The sequence below is a fragment of the Pelobates fuscus genome, chromosome 10, assembly GCF_036172605.1.
Source record: "Pelobates fuscus isolate aPelFus1 chromosome 10, aPelFus1.pri, whole genome shotgun sequence".
Taxonomy (NCBI): domain Eukaryota; kingdom Metazoa; phylum Chordata; class Amphibia; order Anura; family Pelobatidae; genus Pelobates; species Pelobates fuscus.
This window is the reverse complement of record NC_086326.1, coordinates 51452172-51470674: the sequence shown is the minus strand read 5'-3', so window position 1 is coordinate 51470674 and position 18503 is coordinate 51452172. Positions and strand designations below refer to the sequence as shown.

Here is an 18503-nt window from a genome sequence, read left to right as displayed (position 1 = left end):
CTAGCCATGTCCCGTTCCTTGTCCTCACTGATGTCATTGAAGGTCTCTTCCTCCACCCAGCCACGTACAACACCAAGGGTCCCCGAAAGGTGACAACAAGCACCCTGTATTTTTTTAAAAAATGTACACTACTGTTACACCAGATATGAGTTGCACTGGTGTGACACTGTGCCCTGGCAGGCCCTGAAACGCACACGTGTGAAGGAAACTGACTGCTATTATTTCACAGTCAAATTTCTAGTTTTTTTTTTTTATGTACACTACTGTTACACCAGATATGAGTTGCACTGGTGTGACACTGTGCCCTGGCAGGCCCTGAAATGCACACTCGTGAAGGAAACTGACTGCTATTATATTACAGTTTTTTTTTTTAATGCAAGCTATTGTGACACCAGATATGAGTGGGCAAGTGGGGCACAGTATACGCTGTGAGCCTGACACACATGCTGGCAGGCAGGCAACTGCAATTAGATTACACAGGGGAAAAAAAAGCAGACTGATGTTCTAGCCCTAAAAAGGGCTTTTTGGGGTGCTGTCCTTACAGCAGAGATCAGATGAGTCCTTCAGGACTGTAGTGGACACTGAATACACTAGCCTAGCTATCGATTTCCCTATTAAATCAGCAGCAGCTACACTGTCCCTCCTCTCACTAAGAATGCAGCTTCCGGGGGACGGGGCCTAGCTGTCATGGAGGAAAGACGCACTTCGTGTGAGCTCCCTCAATATCTCACTTTAAGCAGTTATCAACAAGCGATTTTCACCCCAGAAGGGGATGACCCAGCAATGTTGCTCCTACCTGACCGACCCGACATGCTTAATAGCTGTCAGCAACTCGACAGAGTCTTACTTACCTCTGCGTGGCAAGTGGGGCCTGGTGCTCACCGGGCGGGAGAGGCGGACGATCTCTCCCGATCCTGGGATGCCCAGGAGCAGCTACTTCCCGGCAGCAGCTCCGTTACCCCGCCCCTCGGACCTGTTGGGGTTATCCCGGTCCACCCCTGAGAGGCTGTCTGGAGCTAATGGACGCACAGAGCACAGCCGCCCAGGCTGACATACTCATCTGCGACTCTCCCAATATGGCGGAAGCCGCGTGTCCTCCTGGTACCAGCAAAGCATGGCAGGATATTGAGTCTAAGCTGGACAGACTCTTTAATCAATTTTGGAAGCAAATAACAAGCAGGAAGCCCCAACAAGCTCCACCACAGCCCCAACAAGCTCCACCACAGCTAAGCGAAGCAGTCCCCATTAAAATCCACCAACGCAAAAGGCATCGAAGACGGGACCGGAGGCACAAACAGAAATGCAGAGCCTGCCCCACGTCAAGCACTCGCCTCCACCTTAAGCCACCACAATCCTGCACCGGACGTGAAGCACCACCGGGACAGATCCGACCACCCGACAAAACAAGCTTCCACCACCTCAAGCCGCGAACCCGGCACTCAGCCAGCGACTTACCTTTGTTGTTCCAGGTATCAGGGACTCCCAGGGTCTGCACCTGGCACCCAGAAGGGATCGGATGAGCACAAGCCGTAAACAGCAGCCTGCCAAGCATGTCCCACTATAGCCGATCCTCCACACCATGCCTTTGATTACATGAACTGCTCTCTGCACATTAACTAATCATAAAGTAGCAAGCGTTTAAACATGTCATTATTTCACCTCCTAAAGAGTTTATTGTCGTAGTTCCTTACATGCCTTTACCTTAACCGTTCATGTATTATGTTATTCACTAGTCTCATCTCATGGGGTGACTCCAGTGGCGTACACACAACCCATGGGGCCCCGGTGCGAAAACTGATCCGTGGGCCCCCCCCCCCCCCCCGCGCGCGCTTACTCTGCGCGGGCTGGGGCCGCAACACATGGCGGCGGGCACCTGGTCGCAGGGCTGCGACCCCTGCGACCACGTTATGTACGCCAGTGCATGCATAAACACATACACTTAAAGGACCACTACAGACACCCAGATCACATCAGCTCAATGAAGTGGTCTGGGTGCCAGGTCTCTCTAGTTTTAACCCTGCAGCTGAAAACATAGCAGTTTCAGAGAAACTGCTATGTTTCACTGAGGGTTAATCCAGCCTCTAGAGGCTGTCTCATTGACAGCCGCTAGAGGATTTTCTGCGTTTCTCACTGTGAAAATCACAGTGAGAAGACGCTGAACGTCCATAGGAAAGCATTGAGTAATGCTTTCCTATTGGCGGTTTGAATGCGCGCGTGGCTCTTGCCACGCATGCGCATTCGGAGCTGAGAGGCGGATCGGGGCGGAGAGATCCCCAGCGCCAAGGGAGTCCAGCGCTGGAGAAAGGTAAGTGCTTAAGACACACACGCACACATTAACTGACAGACACACACTCAGTGACAAACATACATACACACTCACTAACAGACGCACACAGACACACACTCTAACACTAACACGCACACTCCAACACACACACTAACACACACACACTCTAATACTAACACACACACACTCTAACACTAAGACAAACACTCTAACACTTACACACACACACTCTAACACACGCTCACACACACACTAACACAAACACACACACACACTCACTAACATACACTCACACACACACACTCACTAACATACACTAACACACTCACTAACACACACTCACTCACACACTAACTAACATACACTAACACACTCACACACACACTAACATACACTCACACTAACACACACTCACACACACACACTAACGAACATACACTCACTAACATACACACACACTAACTAACATACACTAACACACTCACACTAACACACACACACACACTAACACACACACACACACTAACGAACATACACTAACACACTCACTAACATACACTCACACACACACACACACTAACACACTCACACAAACACACACTCACACAAACACACACTCACTAACACACACTCACTAACATACACTCTCTCACACACACACACACACACACGTTTTTTTGGGTTTTTTTTTTTTTCTATTTAATCCCCCCAGCCTCCTTACCTGTGGGAGAGCTGAGGGGATTCCCTGGGGTCCAGTGGTGTCACCCGGCGGGCAGTCAGGCTGGCGGGCGCGCGAGGGAGCACTCTCCCCTGAGTGCTCCCTCTTCAGCTCCCTCGCGCGCCGCGTACTGATGCCGGAGCCGGAAGATGACGTCATCTTCCGGCTCCGGTTTCAGTGCGGTGCGCGAGGGAGCTGAAGAGGGAGCACTCAGGGGAGAGTGCTCCCTCGCGCGCCCGCCAGCCTGACTGCCCGCCGGGTGTAAGCAGGGCCAGCCTCGGGGGGCCCGGAGGTGGCCGGCTCCTGGGCCCCCCAGGAGAAGAGGCTGGCCCAGTGAGTACATACCTGGGTCGCAGGGCGGCCGGGCCCCCTGGTGGGCCGGGCCCGGTCGCACCCGCGACCCCTGCGACCCCGGTATGTACGCCACTGGGTGACTCACACTTGATTTATAACTAGTGGTGGAGCTGCTGATATAAATACACAGTTGATAACGTGCAAGCTACACCCTAAACATGACAGCAATCTTTCACAACAATGTACTGCTATATACTCATACCCTCAGTGCAACTAGCCATGATATATATACGCACGTTCAGCCTAGCATGCTCAAATATAACACACTTCTGTCTAAAAAAAAAAAAAAAAAATAATGTGGCTTCCGAATGAATCTAAAATGGATGCTGTCCAGGAGGAGGGAGGGTCTGCTGCTGATTGGCTGGAATGTGTCTGCTGACTGTGAGGTACAGGGTCAAAGTTTACTCAATGATGACGAATAGGGGGCGGACCGAGCATCGCATATGTTCGCCATCTGTGGCGAACGCGAACGAGCTATGTTCGCCAGGAACTATTCGCCAGCGAACCGTTCGGGACATCTCTAATCACCTGTGTAATGTCAACATCTTCTTAAAGAACACAGGCTTAGCTGTACTGAAAGGCTTAGCTGGGGAGAGCTAATGGAAGCTCCTAGCAGGAGGAGTGGTTGGGGCCGCTGTCTGACAGACCTCAGGAAGGAGTCAAACATTTTTAAACAGTTATTTTATTAATATTTTATTATTTATATAGCACCATCAGATTCCGTAGCGCTGTACAATGGATGCACTAACAGACATTTAAATGTAACCGGACAACTGGATGTACAGGGACAGAGGGGGTGGAGGGCCCTGCTCAATTAGCTTTTTGACTACTTACATTGGGGAGAAGTCATGGCACACCTGGTACCATAAGCATGTAGTGCCACAATGCACTATAGTGGTTATGGTGCTTTGAGTGTTCCTTTTAGGTACTTTTTTTGCACTATAGCAGCAAGGGATACTTATTACACTTTCACGGATATAATTGTGAGCTTAACTGTAGAATTAACCTTACCATCCATTTCATACATCTTATTTTTTTCCCCCTAAAATAAATAGTATGACAAATAAGCCTCAATCAGAATATCAACATAATCAATTTAATAGTAAGAGCGCCATTATTTTGTTTACTAGCGGAACTGATTTTGAGAGTCCTCTGCTTGAAGGGGTAAAAAAAAGTTCTGGCAAGAACATCTCGTTATTACCCATCAGAAACTTTAAACATGATTAACACCTGGTTGCATAATGTCAAGTACTTTTTTTAAGGGTTCTTGTATGTAATTGTCTTTGCAATCATTCTAGAGTACTTGTTTCTGCTGACTTTATAAATATGTGCAGAGAATCATTGACTAGAGTGTATTTTTGCATCTACGCATATTCCAGAAACTCTGGAAAACTATGTAAAAATGTTGCAGTAGACTGAACATAAGTTAGCATTTTTTTGTAAATATTTTAGACTATGTTTTACTTAATCTGGTAATCACACTTTCCCTCAGTGCATATGGCAGCAAACTTACAACTTTAATGTATTGCTACATATTATGATTGAGAAAAAAAAAAAGAGAGCCATCGGCATTCCACTTTATGTAAGACTTTGCTAGATAGTCTTTTCACGAAGATTCAGAAAATAATATCTCACGGTCACTATTCCAATTCCTTCCCGAGCCCTACAATGGTGAATGTCCATTTATAATGTCAAATATAACTCAATACTTATTGGGGGTAAGAAGGGAAGCTGAACTGGAACCAATCAGTGAATGGACATTAATGGAGATTATGGATGGAAATAAGTGCGGGTACAATTTGTATATTACAAAAGGACATTTAATCTGTTTACTATTTGCTTTAGTGTTTTTTTTTTGTTTGTTTTTTTTATTTGTCTCAAGTGTGATTTGTACCTGTTAGTTTTATTGACCAGCTCAAGAAAACAAATGCGTGCTTTATAAACACTTATAAAACTATACAGCAGTACAGAAGATGCTTTATGAAAATTGGCAGTAAAAACTAAACAAGAAGAGATCCTAAAGTGTTACCAAAAATAATAAAAACTACCTCTCCGTTTAAATTAATTCACTACTTTCTAGTCAAAAGCTGGTGTACATTGACATTATTTCAACACATCAGTAAATGTAATTTCTGATTGATTGTCTTATCATTTCAGACACATAGTTGTCTTGCAGCATACATAATTTACTCTCTGTTCTTGTTTTCTCCAGTGTTATAGCCTTCCATAAATAAAACTGGAATCTTCTAAGCAGAAGCTTAAATCTGTTAGTGTTTTTATGTATGCGTATATATATATATATATATATATATATATATATATATATAGGATACAAAATTACCGGCACTCAAGGGTTGAAAGTTGCTTAAATCTTCATTTATTTCGAAGAGAAAAAAATCGATGTTTCAGCTCCTCACAGGAGCTTTCATCAGGACACAAAATATTTAAACACTAAAAACACTCTTATATAGGACAAACAATTATTACTAATGGGTACTCACCATCAGGTGCACTGCATTTGCGTTCGCCGCCGGAACTGCCGAGACCGCCTTCACAGACAACCGTACTTCCGGGTTTACGGTCATGTGACCCCCTAGGACGTGTCAATTGGTCAGGCTGCTGTACGTTACTGGGGCAACACCAATACACAATGTCAGGTGGTTGCTCCCGAAGTACCAGAGCTAGCGAGGACCAAATTTCTTTGTGACACTTAGTGTTGTCATGGCAACCTGGACGCGTTTCCGGCGGACGTGCAAAAACGCTTAAAATCAAAATACAAGACCTACCAAACACTTATATACCTATAGTTATATATACATATAGAAATATGTGTCAAAAATATGTGTACACAGTGAAGAGTGCATGTAAACTTGCAAACCAGCAGACATTAGGCTTGTGTATAGATATCGAAGTGATGTGTCTTGTATGATAAAGTGATGAGAATGGGAAGGACCTAGGACTGCTAAAATGTGAATGATATGTGTGTAAAGAGTTAATCTACTACTGAATGATAGTACTGAGACTAAATATGTGAAAAGATTCATATATAGTGCTACTAGGACTGCTAAACTATGAATGATATGTGTGTAAAAAATTGATCTTACTGCTAAATGATAGTGCTAAGACTAAATATGTGAAAAAAAATTGCATATATAGTGTTTGGTAATTGCGCACCTGGGGTGAGTCCCTTAGATACATACTTGTTGCATATAACATATGGTAAGGTTAATATGGAATTTAAAAGAATAGTCCGCAGTACTAGAAGAAAGTCAAAAGAATAAACGTGAAAATACAAATAAAAATAAAAATAAAATAAGAATAAGAGAATAAAAATAAATAAATATAAATGCAAAATAAACAAAAAAATAAAAATAAAAATAACAATACAAATAAAATAAGAATAGAAATCACAATAAAAATAAAAATGAAAATAAAGATAAAAATAAGTAATAAAAAATAAAAAATAAAAATGAAAAAAAAAAAATAAAAAAAAAAAATAAATAAAAAAATAAAAAGTAAAAAATAAAAATAAAAATAAATATAAATGTAAAAATAAAAATAAAAATAAAATTAAAATAAAATTAAAAATAAATGTAAAAATAAAAATAAAAATAAAAATAAAATAAAATAGAAGTGAGGACAAAAAATTGGACAACAGTATAACAATAGAAAAAATGAAAATAACAAAGTAGCGGATTTGGAGTAAACAGTCCCATGATGTGATAATAATGAAGGACAGGGCTCAGATCCCTATAGGAAAGAGACAAATGAGCATTTCTCATTGAGGCCTCGAGGTGCTAGGGTTCCTAACTGGCAAATCCAGTAGGTCTCTCTTTGTAATAAGAGCCTAGCTCTATCACCCCCTCTGGCAGACAATGGAACATGCTCAATTGCAACGCATCTGAGTGAAGCTAGTTGATGCTTAAGTTCTAAAAAATGTCTGGCCACTGGTTTGTCCGATTTGCCATCACGGTAGGCAAGCCGGATACTAGACCTGTGGCCTCTTATTCTTTCACAGAGTGCGGTTTCTGTTTTACCTATATAATTGAGCCCACAAGGGCAAGTCAATTTATAGATAACAAACTCAGTTCTGCAGTGAATGCGTTGTCTGATCTTATAAGACTTGCCTGTGAACGGGTGTGTAAAGGTTTTGGAAGGGATAAGGTGACCACACGTCACGCATCCCAAACACCTTACACACCCCACATTGATGTTTTCCTTCTTAACTGGTTTGTAACAGTGTTGTGGGTCCGTCTTTACCAGTAAGTCCCTCAGATTTTTGTTCCGACGGTAACACATCATGGGTTTCTGACGAAATATTTCTGGAAGGGAGGGGTCCATTTCCAATGTGTGCCAGTTGTTACGAATTGTTGTAGCTAAGTCCCCACTGGCGGTGTTAAATTGCATAGGGAAAAGGCATCTCTTGTCTGTTGTCCTTTGGCTTATAGAAGAAGGATTCAAAAAACTTGATTTAGCTCGATCCAGAGCTTTGTCAAGGATCAATCGTGGGTATCCTCTCAGTTGAAACTTCTCATACATCAACTTTGTTTGTTGTTCCCTTAGATGTTCAAGGGAATTGTTACGTAGAACTCGCAAGAATTGTGAATAAGGGAGAGACTGTTTAAGATGTTTAGGGTGGAAGCTCCCATAGTGTAAGAGCGTGTTCCGGTCCGTAGGCTTTGTAAAAAGTGTATATTCTAACTGCCTGTTAATGATCATTAGTTCAATGTCAAGAAATTGAACACTATGTTCGTCTATAGTTGAGGTTAGTTTGACCGGTGTTGGAAGCTCATTCAAGGTTTGTACAAATTCTACCACTTCCTCTTTAGTACCATTCCACAATATCAAAATATCGTCGATGAATCTGAAATAACCACTGATCTGAGGGACTTACTGGTAAAGACGGACCCACAACACTGTTACAAACCAGTTAAGAAGGAAAACATCAATGTGGGGTGTGTAAGGTGTTTGGGATGCGTGACGTGTGGTCACCTTATCCCTTCCAAAACCTTTACACACCCGTTCACAGGCAAGTCTTATAAGATCAGACAACGCATTCACTGCAGAACTGAGTTTGTTATCTATAAATTGACTTGCCCTTGTGGGCTCAATTATATAGGTAAAACAGAAACCGCACTCTGTGAAAGAATAAGAGGCCACAGGTCTAGTATCCGGCTTGCCTACCGTGATGGCAAATCGGACAAACCAGTGGCCAGACATTTTTTAGAACTTAAGCATCAACTAGCTTCACTCAGATGCGTTGCAATTGAGCATGTTCCATTGTCTGCCAGAGGGGGTGATAGAGCTAGGCTCTTATTACAAAGAGAGACCTACTGGATTTGCCAGTTAGGAACCCTAGCACCTCGAGGCCTCAATGAGAAATGCTCATTTGTCTCTTTCCTATAGGGATCTGAGCCCTGTCCTTCATTATTATCACATCATGGGACTGTTTACTCCAAATCCGCTACTTTGTTATTTTCATTTTTTCTATTGTTATACTGTTGTCCAATTTTTTGTCCTCACTTCTATTTTATTTTATTTTTATTTTTATTTTTATTTTTACATTTATTTTTAATTTTATTTTAATTTTATTTTTATTTTTATTTTTACATTTATATTTATTTTTATTTTTATTTTTTATTTTTTATTTTTTTATTTATTTTATTTTTTTATTTTTTTTTTTTTCATTTTTTTTTTTTATTTTATATTACTTATTTTTATCTTTATTTTCATTTTTATTTTTATTGTGATTTCTATTCTTATTTTATTTGTATTGTTATTTTTATTTTTATTTTTATTTTTTTGTTTATTTTGCATTTATATTTATTTATTTTTATTCTCTTATTCTTATTTTATTTTTATTTTTATTTGTATTTTCACGTTTATTCTTTTGACTTTCTTCTAGTACTGCGGACTATTCTTTTAAATTCCATATTAACCTTACCATATGTTATATGCAACAAGTATGTATCTAAGGGACTCACCCCAGGTGCGCAATTACCAAACACTATATATGCAATTTTTTTTCACATATTTAGTCTTAGCACTATCATTTAGCAGTAAGATCAATTTTTTACACACATATCATTCATAGTTTAGCAGTCCTAGTAGCACTATATATGAATCTTTTCACATATTTAGTCTCAGTACTATCATTCAGTAGTAGATTAACTCTTTACACACATATCATTCACATTTTAGCAGTCCTAGGTCCTTCCCATTCTCATCACTTTATCATACAAGACACATCACTTCGATATCTATACACAAGCCTAATGTCTGCTGGTTTGCAAGTTTACATGCACTCTTCACTGTGTACACATATTTTTGACACATATTTCTATATGTATATATAACTATAGGTATATAAGTGTTTGGTAGGTCTTGTATTTTGATTTTAAGCGTTTTTGCACGTCCGCCGGAAACGCGTCCAGGTTGCCATGACAACACTAAGTGTCACAAAGAAATTTGGTCCTCGCTAGCTCTGGTACTTCGGGAGCAACCACCTGACATTGTGTATTGGTGTTGCCCCAGTAACGTACAGCAGCCTGACCAATTGACACGTCCTAGGGGGTCACATGACCGTAAACCCGGAAGTACGGTTGTCTGTGAAGGCGGTCTCGGCAGTTCCGGCGGCGAACGCAAATGCAGTGCACCTGATGGTGAGTACCCATTAGTAATAATTGTTTGTCCTATATAAGAGTGTTTTTAGTGTTTAAATATTTTGTGTCCTGATGAAAGCTCCTGTGAGGAGCTGAAACGTCGATTTTTTTCTCTTCTAAATAAATGAAGATTTAAGCAACTTTCAACCCTTGAGTGCCGGTAATTTTGTATCCTGTATTGTTTTGCCACCAGAGCACCAGGTAAATTTTTCTTTTTATTGAAGTTGGAGTGCAGGGGTTCTCTGGATTTTATATATATATATATATATATATATATATATATATATATATATATTACATTTAATTAACTTATTTTCCTTATCGTTCAGGGGTTGACAAGAGCATTATAGGAGAGGTAGTCCGCAACATATGGAGTGCCAAAGGTTGCCTACCTGTGCTATTGTCTATGGTTCTAATCCTTTGATAAAAAACACACAGTATTACTGCATGCTGTTTGTTCTTTTTTTGGGGTGGAGAGTGAAATAAAACTCAATAAATAATGAAGACCTCCTAGTCACATCAGACTGCTCAGTCTGAAATCCTTTTACTTCTGCTATTTTACCTGCCAAACATCTTGCTTTTACAGAGAAACATTTTGTTACTGCTGCGTGTCAATGTTCTATTCTCTGATAAATACTGTATCCCTGCTTTTTATTGGCGTGAGTGTAGACCATCTGCTCTAGTACCTCCACAAGTAAACATTATTTATTTATTTTCTTTTATGATTTTAAGCAAAAATCCCCCCCAAAAAGTTTACTTTGTCCCTGATATTGTTCTACAAAGAACGATAAATCTTCCAAGAAACTTTGTGACATTGATGCTGTGTTTGACGAATAACTGGTATCAGTAACATTTGTTTTCGGAAGCATTGACTTTGACATTTTTTCAGACATAATACATGAAAACTGTCAGAGACTAGCTTGAAAATAACAGCGCTGAGAAAGGGGCCTGCCTTACAGCTCCTTCAAGTATATGCTGCAAACCATTAAACATCCTCACGGCTATTCCATCAACAGGGAACATACATTATATTTATTTTTAAGTATAGTTTCAAAAGAAAATGCATGTAATTTTGAGCACTTTTAGAACAAAAAGTGTTTTTTTTTTTTGTGTTTTTGCAGGCTGTTATTGAAGTGCAAATATCATACTGTATTGTCCAGTCCACTCAATACTATTGTCTATATATATTTTTTCCGAATTATTTTAGTTCTTGATTGACTGGTTGGAGTCAAGTTCATTCAAATACATTTAATTTGCAAATTATCCCCACTGTGATATTATATCTAGTATACTATATCTTTGTGTTGGACACCATCATCCCTCATTGCTATTGACCTTCTGCATGTATATATTTCAGAATGACGTGTAAAAAAAATTTAGGCAGCCAGTGCAAAACATAAAAGTGTCAGGATAATTCTTAAAAAAGTGGTTTTACCACCGAAAAGGGGCATTGATCTGTTTGCCGTGCATTGAAGAGAAAAAATGTTCTTTGCAGTTTGATTATTGGTGATTTTAATTATTGATATTGGGGAGGAATTATGGCTGTGCATTGTGATGAATACTCCTGGTATGTACACATGGTGGGATGATTGGAGCCATAGTTTAGCCATGAAGGAGGCAAAACGGTAGTAGAGTGAATATAACATTGGGCTGAGAGTGTTCCTCATACGAAGTTTCATTTTCCTCTCAGCAGACCTCAACGAATACTAAAATCGTCAATGTCTAAGGCATTTTTAAATTTTTTAGCAGCTCTTTACAATTATTGAAAGGAAATATTTAGAGGTGAAGAAATTGAAATTACAATGAATGGGGATTTGAGGTAGGCAGATCTATTGATCTGTCTTATCTTTATATCTATATGTCTATATATCATGTATATTGTTAGGTGTCTTGCCAAAGGACACTTGCAATTAAGCCACCAACTAAAATGTTCAATTTCAAGACCATAAAATCTTTGAAAATCTTGTTTGTTTGTTTTTTACCATGAAAACCACAGCTGAGTTTTGTGCCAAAAAACCATCTTTCACACTATAGGTTAGTTAGGGGGGTTTCAAGTTGGCAATTGTTGCCTAAATTGAAACCTTGGTCTTTTAGCACTGAAGTCGATCTTCTGTATTTCAAGATCAAATCGGCATTGAATGGGCTATTTATTGCTAGGGGTCATTGTTGGTTTGTATAGATTGGATCTCCAATCCCTGTCAGTGTATAATTAAAATATAAAATGAAGCACTGCTGAATATATTTTGTAACTACATAACATTTTGTTTTGGTTTGAAAGCAGGTACAATGTATTTTTTTCTCTTTCTGCTTGGATCGTTTGACGTGACTCACAGCAAAGCAGAGATGCCTTGAGCTCTCGTTTTACCCTCTGTCTGATTTAATTCCAACAAATGCTTAAAGTGTATGCAAGTAAGCGTGTCTGGTTTTAGAAGTCCTTTCAAGTGCTGTCTTTATTCCCTCTTGAATAGTTTTCTGGTAATTGTACTTATAGACTGTTCAAAATATAATAACGCCGTTCTCTTTGTGAAGGTTATCGACTTAACTAAGGACATTTCAGGCAAGATCAAGCCAAAAAAAAAAGGAATCTGATCAGCATTGTTGTTTTATTGAATTTATTATAATTTGGTCATATGCCTTTTCTAAAATAAATTGGTTCTCTCTCTTATAAGGTCAACACAAAATCAAATTTATTCCTGAAATGGTGGGCCCAATTTTGGAAATGACTTTGATCCCTGAAACAGAACTTCGAAAAGCAACCATCCCAATTTTCTTTGACATGATGCAGTGTGAATTCCATTCAACAAGAAGTTTCCAGATGGTAAGCAGATGACTTCATAGTTGTGACAAGATACATCCCCAAAGGTCCTCTTTGGGAGAAAAATTCTTCCATTCTTTGCTATTTTATTGATGTTTTTTTTTTTTGTTTTTTTTCTAGTAGCTCCAAATTTCCTGTATGTCGTAAAACACTGCTCCACGGCAATAAATCTAACAGCAATATGTATTAAAACCATATCAAATGTGTTTGGAAAGCCAGTTTGTATAAATGAAACTTTTTTTTTTTTGTTCTAAGAATTTATTTATTTTTAGATGCATAAACAATTTAAAGTAGGTCATAAAGTCACTTTTACTGTTTAAATATCTCTCAGGCTGCACCTTCGTCTTGAGCCATATGAAATGTTTGGGGCTAAGGTGGCATGATTTTGTAAACATTTTTATAACTGGTGTTAAGCCCAGTTTAGAATTGCTGCAAATCTGTGTATTCAATATCCAGGTTTGCTTCATATTTAATATATTGTTAGTAAGAGTAGTAATTTCTATTTTTTTTCATAAAGCACTAGTAGAGTCTGTAGAGAGTTAGAACAGGGTTAAGGAAAATATTAACAGACATTAATGTTTAGAATAATGTAAAAAAAAAAAAAAAAAGCAAACAAAAGAGGTGCCCTTGATCTTGAATCAACACAAAGTAAAAATTGGAACAAGCGCAGCCAGAATGTAGCAATGAACCTACATTTTTATGAATGATACAAACAAACAAATGTTTCAAGCATACAAACCCTTTTTCAATGTGTAAAGTCCTTAACAAAGAAAAATTACTTACCCAAATATATAGCGGGCATAGGCAACCTTCGGCACTGCAGATGTTTTGGACTACACCTCCCATGATGCTTTGCCAGCATTATGGGTGTAAGAGCATTGTTGGGGGTGTAGTCCACAACATCAGGAGTGCCGAAGGTTGCCTACCCCTGATATAGACAATAAAGAAGTAATCCTCCCACCACATATATCATAGTGACCCCAGTCAGTATCAAAACGAGTCTTGGAACACCCATGCCCGCCAAAGCACCACAACATTCTAGTTCTTCTAAAATTCAGATCACATCAATCGCAGTCCATGATGGCGTCATATTGTCCAACGTAATCACAATGTTCCATGGCAACAGTAGACGGTGATCATGGGATGTAAACAATAGAATTGCATACTTGTGTAAAATACAATAAGAATTCCGATCCAGCTCTAGAGAGTAAAGAAAGACTTACAAGCATCTCAGAAAACAAACATTGGAGGGAACAAACGCTATATATAGCTGTGTCTACAACTGTACACCAAAACACAAAGTGTAACTATATGATGTGCACAATACAACAATTGTACAAAATAAAATGATTTAAATGGTAATGGCAATATACATATGAAGACCCTGAGGTCACCTATACGGTAGTTCCCAGGGGGATATAGACAATAATAGCTTTCCCATAGGCTTTGCTGTCATCTACTGGGTGGAAAACAACCAACATGAATGAATAATCATGTCTGGGGCTCAATTAGAGGACACCTAGGCCAGGCAGCAGTCATATCGATGGGAATATAAAACAAAACGTCATATAGGAAGGTAGCAGTGGTTTGACAATGAGTGTACAGCCAAAGATGCAATGGGACAATGGTACCTTCTGGTACCTTAATTGGGTGACATTGTGACAAATTTCCTTGGAGTGCCTTGAGTCTGGTTTGTCCGATGTGCCTATAGAAGTCTTATGCTGGGACACTCTGTCCTTCAGGGCATGGATGGTTTTGCCTACATACCCAAGGCCACAAGAACTCTTGAGGAAGCACACCACAAATTTTGTTTGGCAGATAAAAAAAAACTTAGTTTAATTTCTTGCCTGTTCTAGTATTAGTACAGATTTCCCCTTTAATGATGCCACTGGAATGGTTACAGTGCAGGCGCAGACGTGAACCAAATACAGGTTTGCCCAAAAAGGTTTGTCTAGTCTGTGCTGTTTGTCTGAACTCACCAGCATATTCCTAATTGCTTTTCCTCTTTTCCTTGCAAACATAGGAGTCATTAAGTGTATAATAGTCTTGTCATATTAAATAATATGGCAATGTGATCTGATAATCTTTTTAATGCATGAGGACAGGTGAAAACGTGCCAACAAAAGGAATACATTTAGAAGTGGACTTACTGATAGTTGTCAGCAGTCCGTCTCTCTTTTCCTTTGACCTTGTTACATGCTTAATTAAGGAGGTGTTTCTTGTACCCTCTCTGAGTAAATCTTTGAAACCTAGAACTTAGGCAGTCGTCAAGTATAGTCTCATCACTCACAATTCATCTAACGTATGAACTGACTGTAGAGGATAGAAGACTTTTGTTTAGAAGGAAGGAAACTATGGGAATCCAATAAACTATTTGCATCTGCAGGTTTGCTGGTGGGGGGTTGTTAATGACATTCTCAGCCAAAGCCTGATCAAGTACTGTTTTAATAATCCTGCTGACATGTTTAGTAGGGTCACTTTTAAGAATTATATAGTTGTGTTTGTGTAGCAGCTGTGTAGCACTGGATTTTGTGGTAATTCTGATAAAGCTCGTTGTTTTATTTTCAAACTCATATTGTGTTTAAAATGTTGTGACTGTCATGGCAATTTTCCCACCTTTTGAGATACTAAGTTATTAAACATTTGTACGTGTTAGACACAATAGAAAAAAAAGAGTACTTCTGTTTTTACAAACCTTCAAATTGACCACATAAAGTGCCACTAGCTGTAAACCCATTCTTGGGTTATTTTCTGCTAATGCCAGACCGAGGTCTCTTGGTAAGCTGGGTCTGAAAAAAAGACATGTAAATTAATGGTTCTGAATAATTTGAGTTCAACCGAGCTTTGAAATTATCAACTGGATTAGATGGAACAACATTTAAACCCCTACTTAAAGCAGTATTTTAAGTTACAGTCAGTACAGTGTTAGACAAGTTTAGTACCCCTTTGTTGGCTTCTTGGCTGTCCTGCTGTGTGTTTGCAGTTTGTCTCTGTATAGTCCCCTCTGTTGCCCATTTTAGTCTTTGGGTTCCTTCTAATAAAGGAAGACAGCTATAACTTGTGGAGGTGTCTGTACTTTTAGAATCTAGTAGGAGGTGAGAATAATGGGGACATAGGAACAGAAGTTTCAGTGAATACGTTTCCCAGTGTAGGCTAGTGACCGACAGAATGAAATAAGGAATTGCAGAGTATAGGTGCAGTATGGGAGAAGTCCTGATTATAGGAATGGGAGGATGCATTAGAAAGAAGAGATGTCCTGGGCTAACTGAAATGAGTGGGAGGAAGAGTATCTGAAGAAAAGAGTATAGGAGATGTAGGAGAATGTGATGTTACAAATCAGTAGTCAAGGTTCACAAAGGTATTCTGTAACTCTCAGGCAACTAGTGCATATGCTGGCAGAATTGTGAAATGGATAGTGAACCCAAAGTTGGGTAAATTGGTCCAGCAGAGGTGTTATTAACAAATTGGGAAAGGGTAAATAGTAGAAGGGAAGGGCTGTTAGTATGGAGTTACATGATTTAGTAAGTGATTAAATATTGGGAAGAAAGAGTAAGTGGAATCAAAACACCAATTTAATAGGCTTGGACAGTTGGTAAGATTGGGCTATTATCAGGAGAACAAATATTAAAGAGTTACTCCAACCCTTTTTTCCCCTGTCTCTGGTTTTAATGTATAATGCCCTATCGAGCATTATACTTTAGGTCTCGTCATGCTGACAACAGAAGCAAAATAAGCAAATAATTCACATTATGCAGAGTTCTGGACTGCCAATGTCACGTGTGCTGTGAGTGCAACTTCCCCAGCACATAATTAAAAATATCTCCGTATATGCAGTGTTTCAAGCGCTGTTTCAATGAGGTGGTGTCTATGAAACCATCAAATTGACATATCAGAAGCACCCCCAGTAGCTCCTCTAGTAACATTGACATTCCTGCAAAACTTCAGAGTTTTAACTTGCAGGGTTAAAACTAGAGGGACGGGGCGGAGCCTAGCATCCGGACGGAGCGGTCGTGCTGTGCCTCAGCTCCCGCTCCACTCGACAATTTTTGGGGTTGATACCCCCAAATATCGGTACGACCACGACTGGACGGCACCTAGCATGCTGGGGAAACTCGGGGGTACCGTCCGGTACCAAACCCGTCACCTCTTGGAAACCGGGCAGAACACTCGGAGGCCTAACGGAGACCGGGCAGCAGGGAGACGGCCGCTCCCCAGTCTGTCCGACCCGGTCAAGGATCCCTCGAAACAGTCATCTCCTACCCCCCCCCTCTGGACCGATGGGGGATATCTCGGTCCAACCCCAACGACAGGCACCACAAGCATGTCACGCAGTCCTGTACTCTGCAACTCCAGACCAGCCTAACGCATGGGGAACCCAAAATGGCGGCGGCAAGCGACCCCCGCAGTTCAAACAGCTTGCCTGACACAGGAGAGCTCTGCGATATACACCAACGTATAAACACAGCATTTGCAAGATTCTGGCACAAGCTGGAGCAGAGGCTTAAAGCCCAGAGGACAAGCAGGCTACCCCAGCCGGCAGCTACCAAGCAGAACCGACCTAGCAGCATGCAGACAAAGGCGAAACCGCAACCAAGGCCAGACCGCAAACTTGAGGTGAGAGACACGAGGCAGAGGCGCCCCACTCCGGGCACAGCACCTACCCACAAGAAAACCGCGCAACCACGCAGCCCACCCAGCCCGGGTGCCAGGAGGGAAATACCTCCACAGCATCGACCACCCTGCAGGAGGAATGCCCGCCGCTGGCGGCGAAAGAGATCCGGCACCAACTGCACCCACAACGGGATTGCCTCGACCTCACAGAGCCATCGAGCCAGTGGTCAGAAGATGCCACCCCCCGAATGGGCCTGGGGCAGGAGGGGGCCCGCGCCCTGTGCCGATCGCTCCAATGCATGGGACTGTTCAGCATGTGCCTTACCAATGCCGACTGAAGGTATAGGATGACTCCCAGCAACTACCACTGCCGCACCGCGGCCTAGACGGCTGCCACGCCACCACAGCAACGCAGCTATAATGGACTATGTCCTGATAGACTTTTGGACTCCTATTTTATCACACATTTAAACGGGACTAAAACTAACGTTTTCGCTACTAGCCTAGCATGCTTAATGTCATGTCGTTAATAACCTGATTTCATAGCTTGATTTAATAGCCTGATTTAATAGCCTGACTTCATAGCTTGATTTAATAGCCTGACTTAATAGCTTGATTTCATAGCCTGATTTCCTAGTCTGATTTCATAGATTGATCTACTAGCCTGATCTAATAGCCTGATTTACTAACTTGATTTCAGAGCCTGATTTCAATGCCTGTACTGAAATCCTGTTTTCTATGATTGATTTATGAACCTGTTTTCTCAACCTGATTTATGTAATAGCCTGAATTAATAGCCTGACTTAATAGCTTGATCTCATAGCCTGATCTCCTAGTCAGATTTCATAGCTTGATCTACTAGCCTGATTTAATAGCCTGATTTCCTACCTTGATTTCAAAGCCTGATTTAAGCGCCTGTACTAAAATCCTGTTTTCTATGACTGATTTATGAACCTGTTTTCCCAACCTGATTTATGGAAAAAAAAACAAAAAACTAAGCATCGTGGATTCCAGAAATGTAATAGTTTCAGGCCGACAATGTTTAAACCCTCTACT

General features: G+C 40.4%; 1 protein-coding gene across 3 annotated transcripts in view; it reads left to right on the top strand.

The window, feature by feature from the left end:
* Nucleotides 1–18503, top strand: part of DOCK1 (dedicator of cytokinesis 1) — a 369359-nt gene that overhangs the window by 291533 nt on the left and 59323 nt on the right. For all 3 annotated transcript variants that reach the window (XM_063434591.1, XM_063434590.1, XM_063434592.1), the window contains exon 33: nt 12691–12839. In XM_063434591.1, the coding sequence (XP_063290661.1) occupies nt 12691–12839 (149 nt within the window). The remainder of the gene's footprint in view (nt 1–12690; nt 12840–18503) is intronic.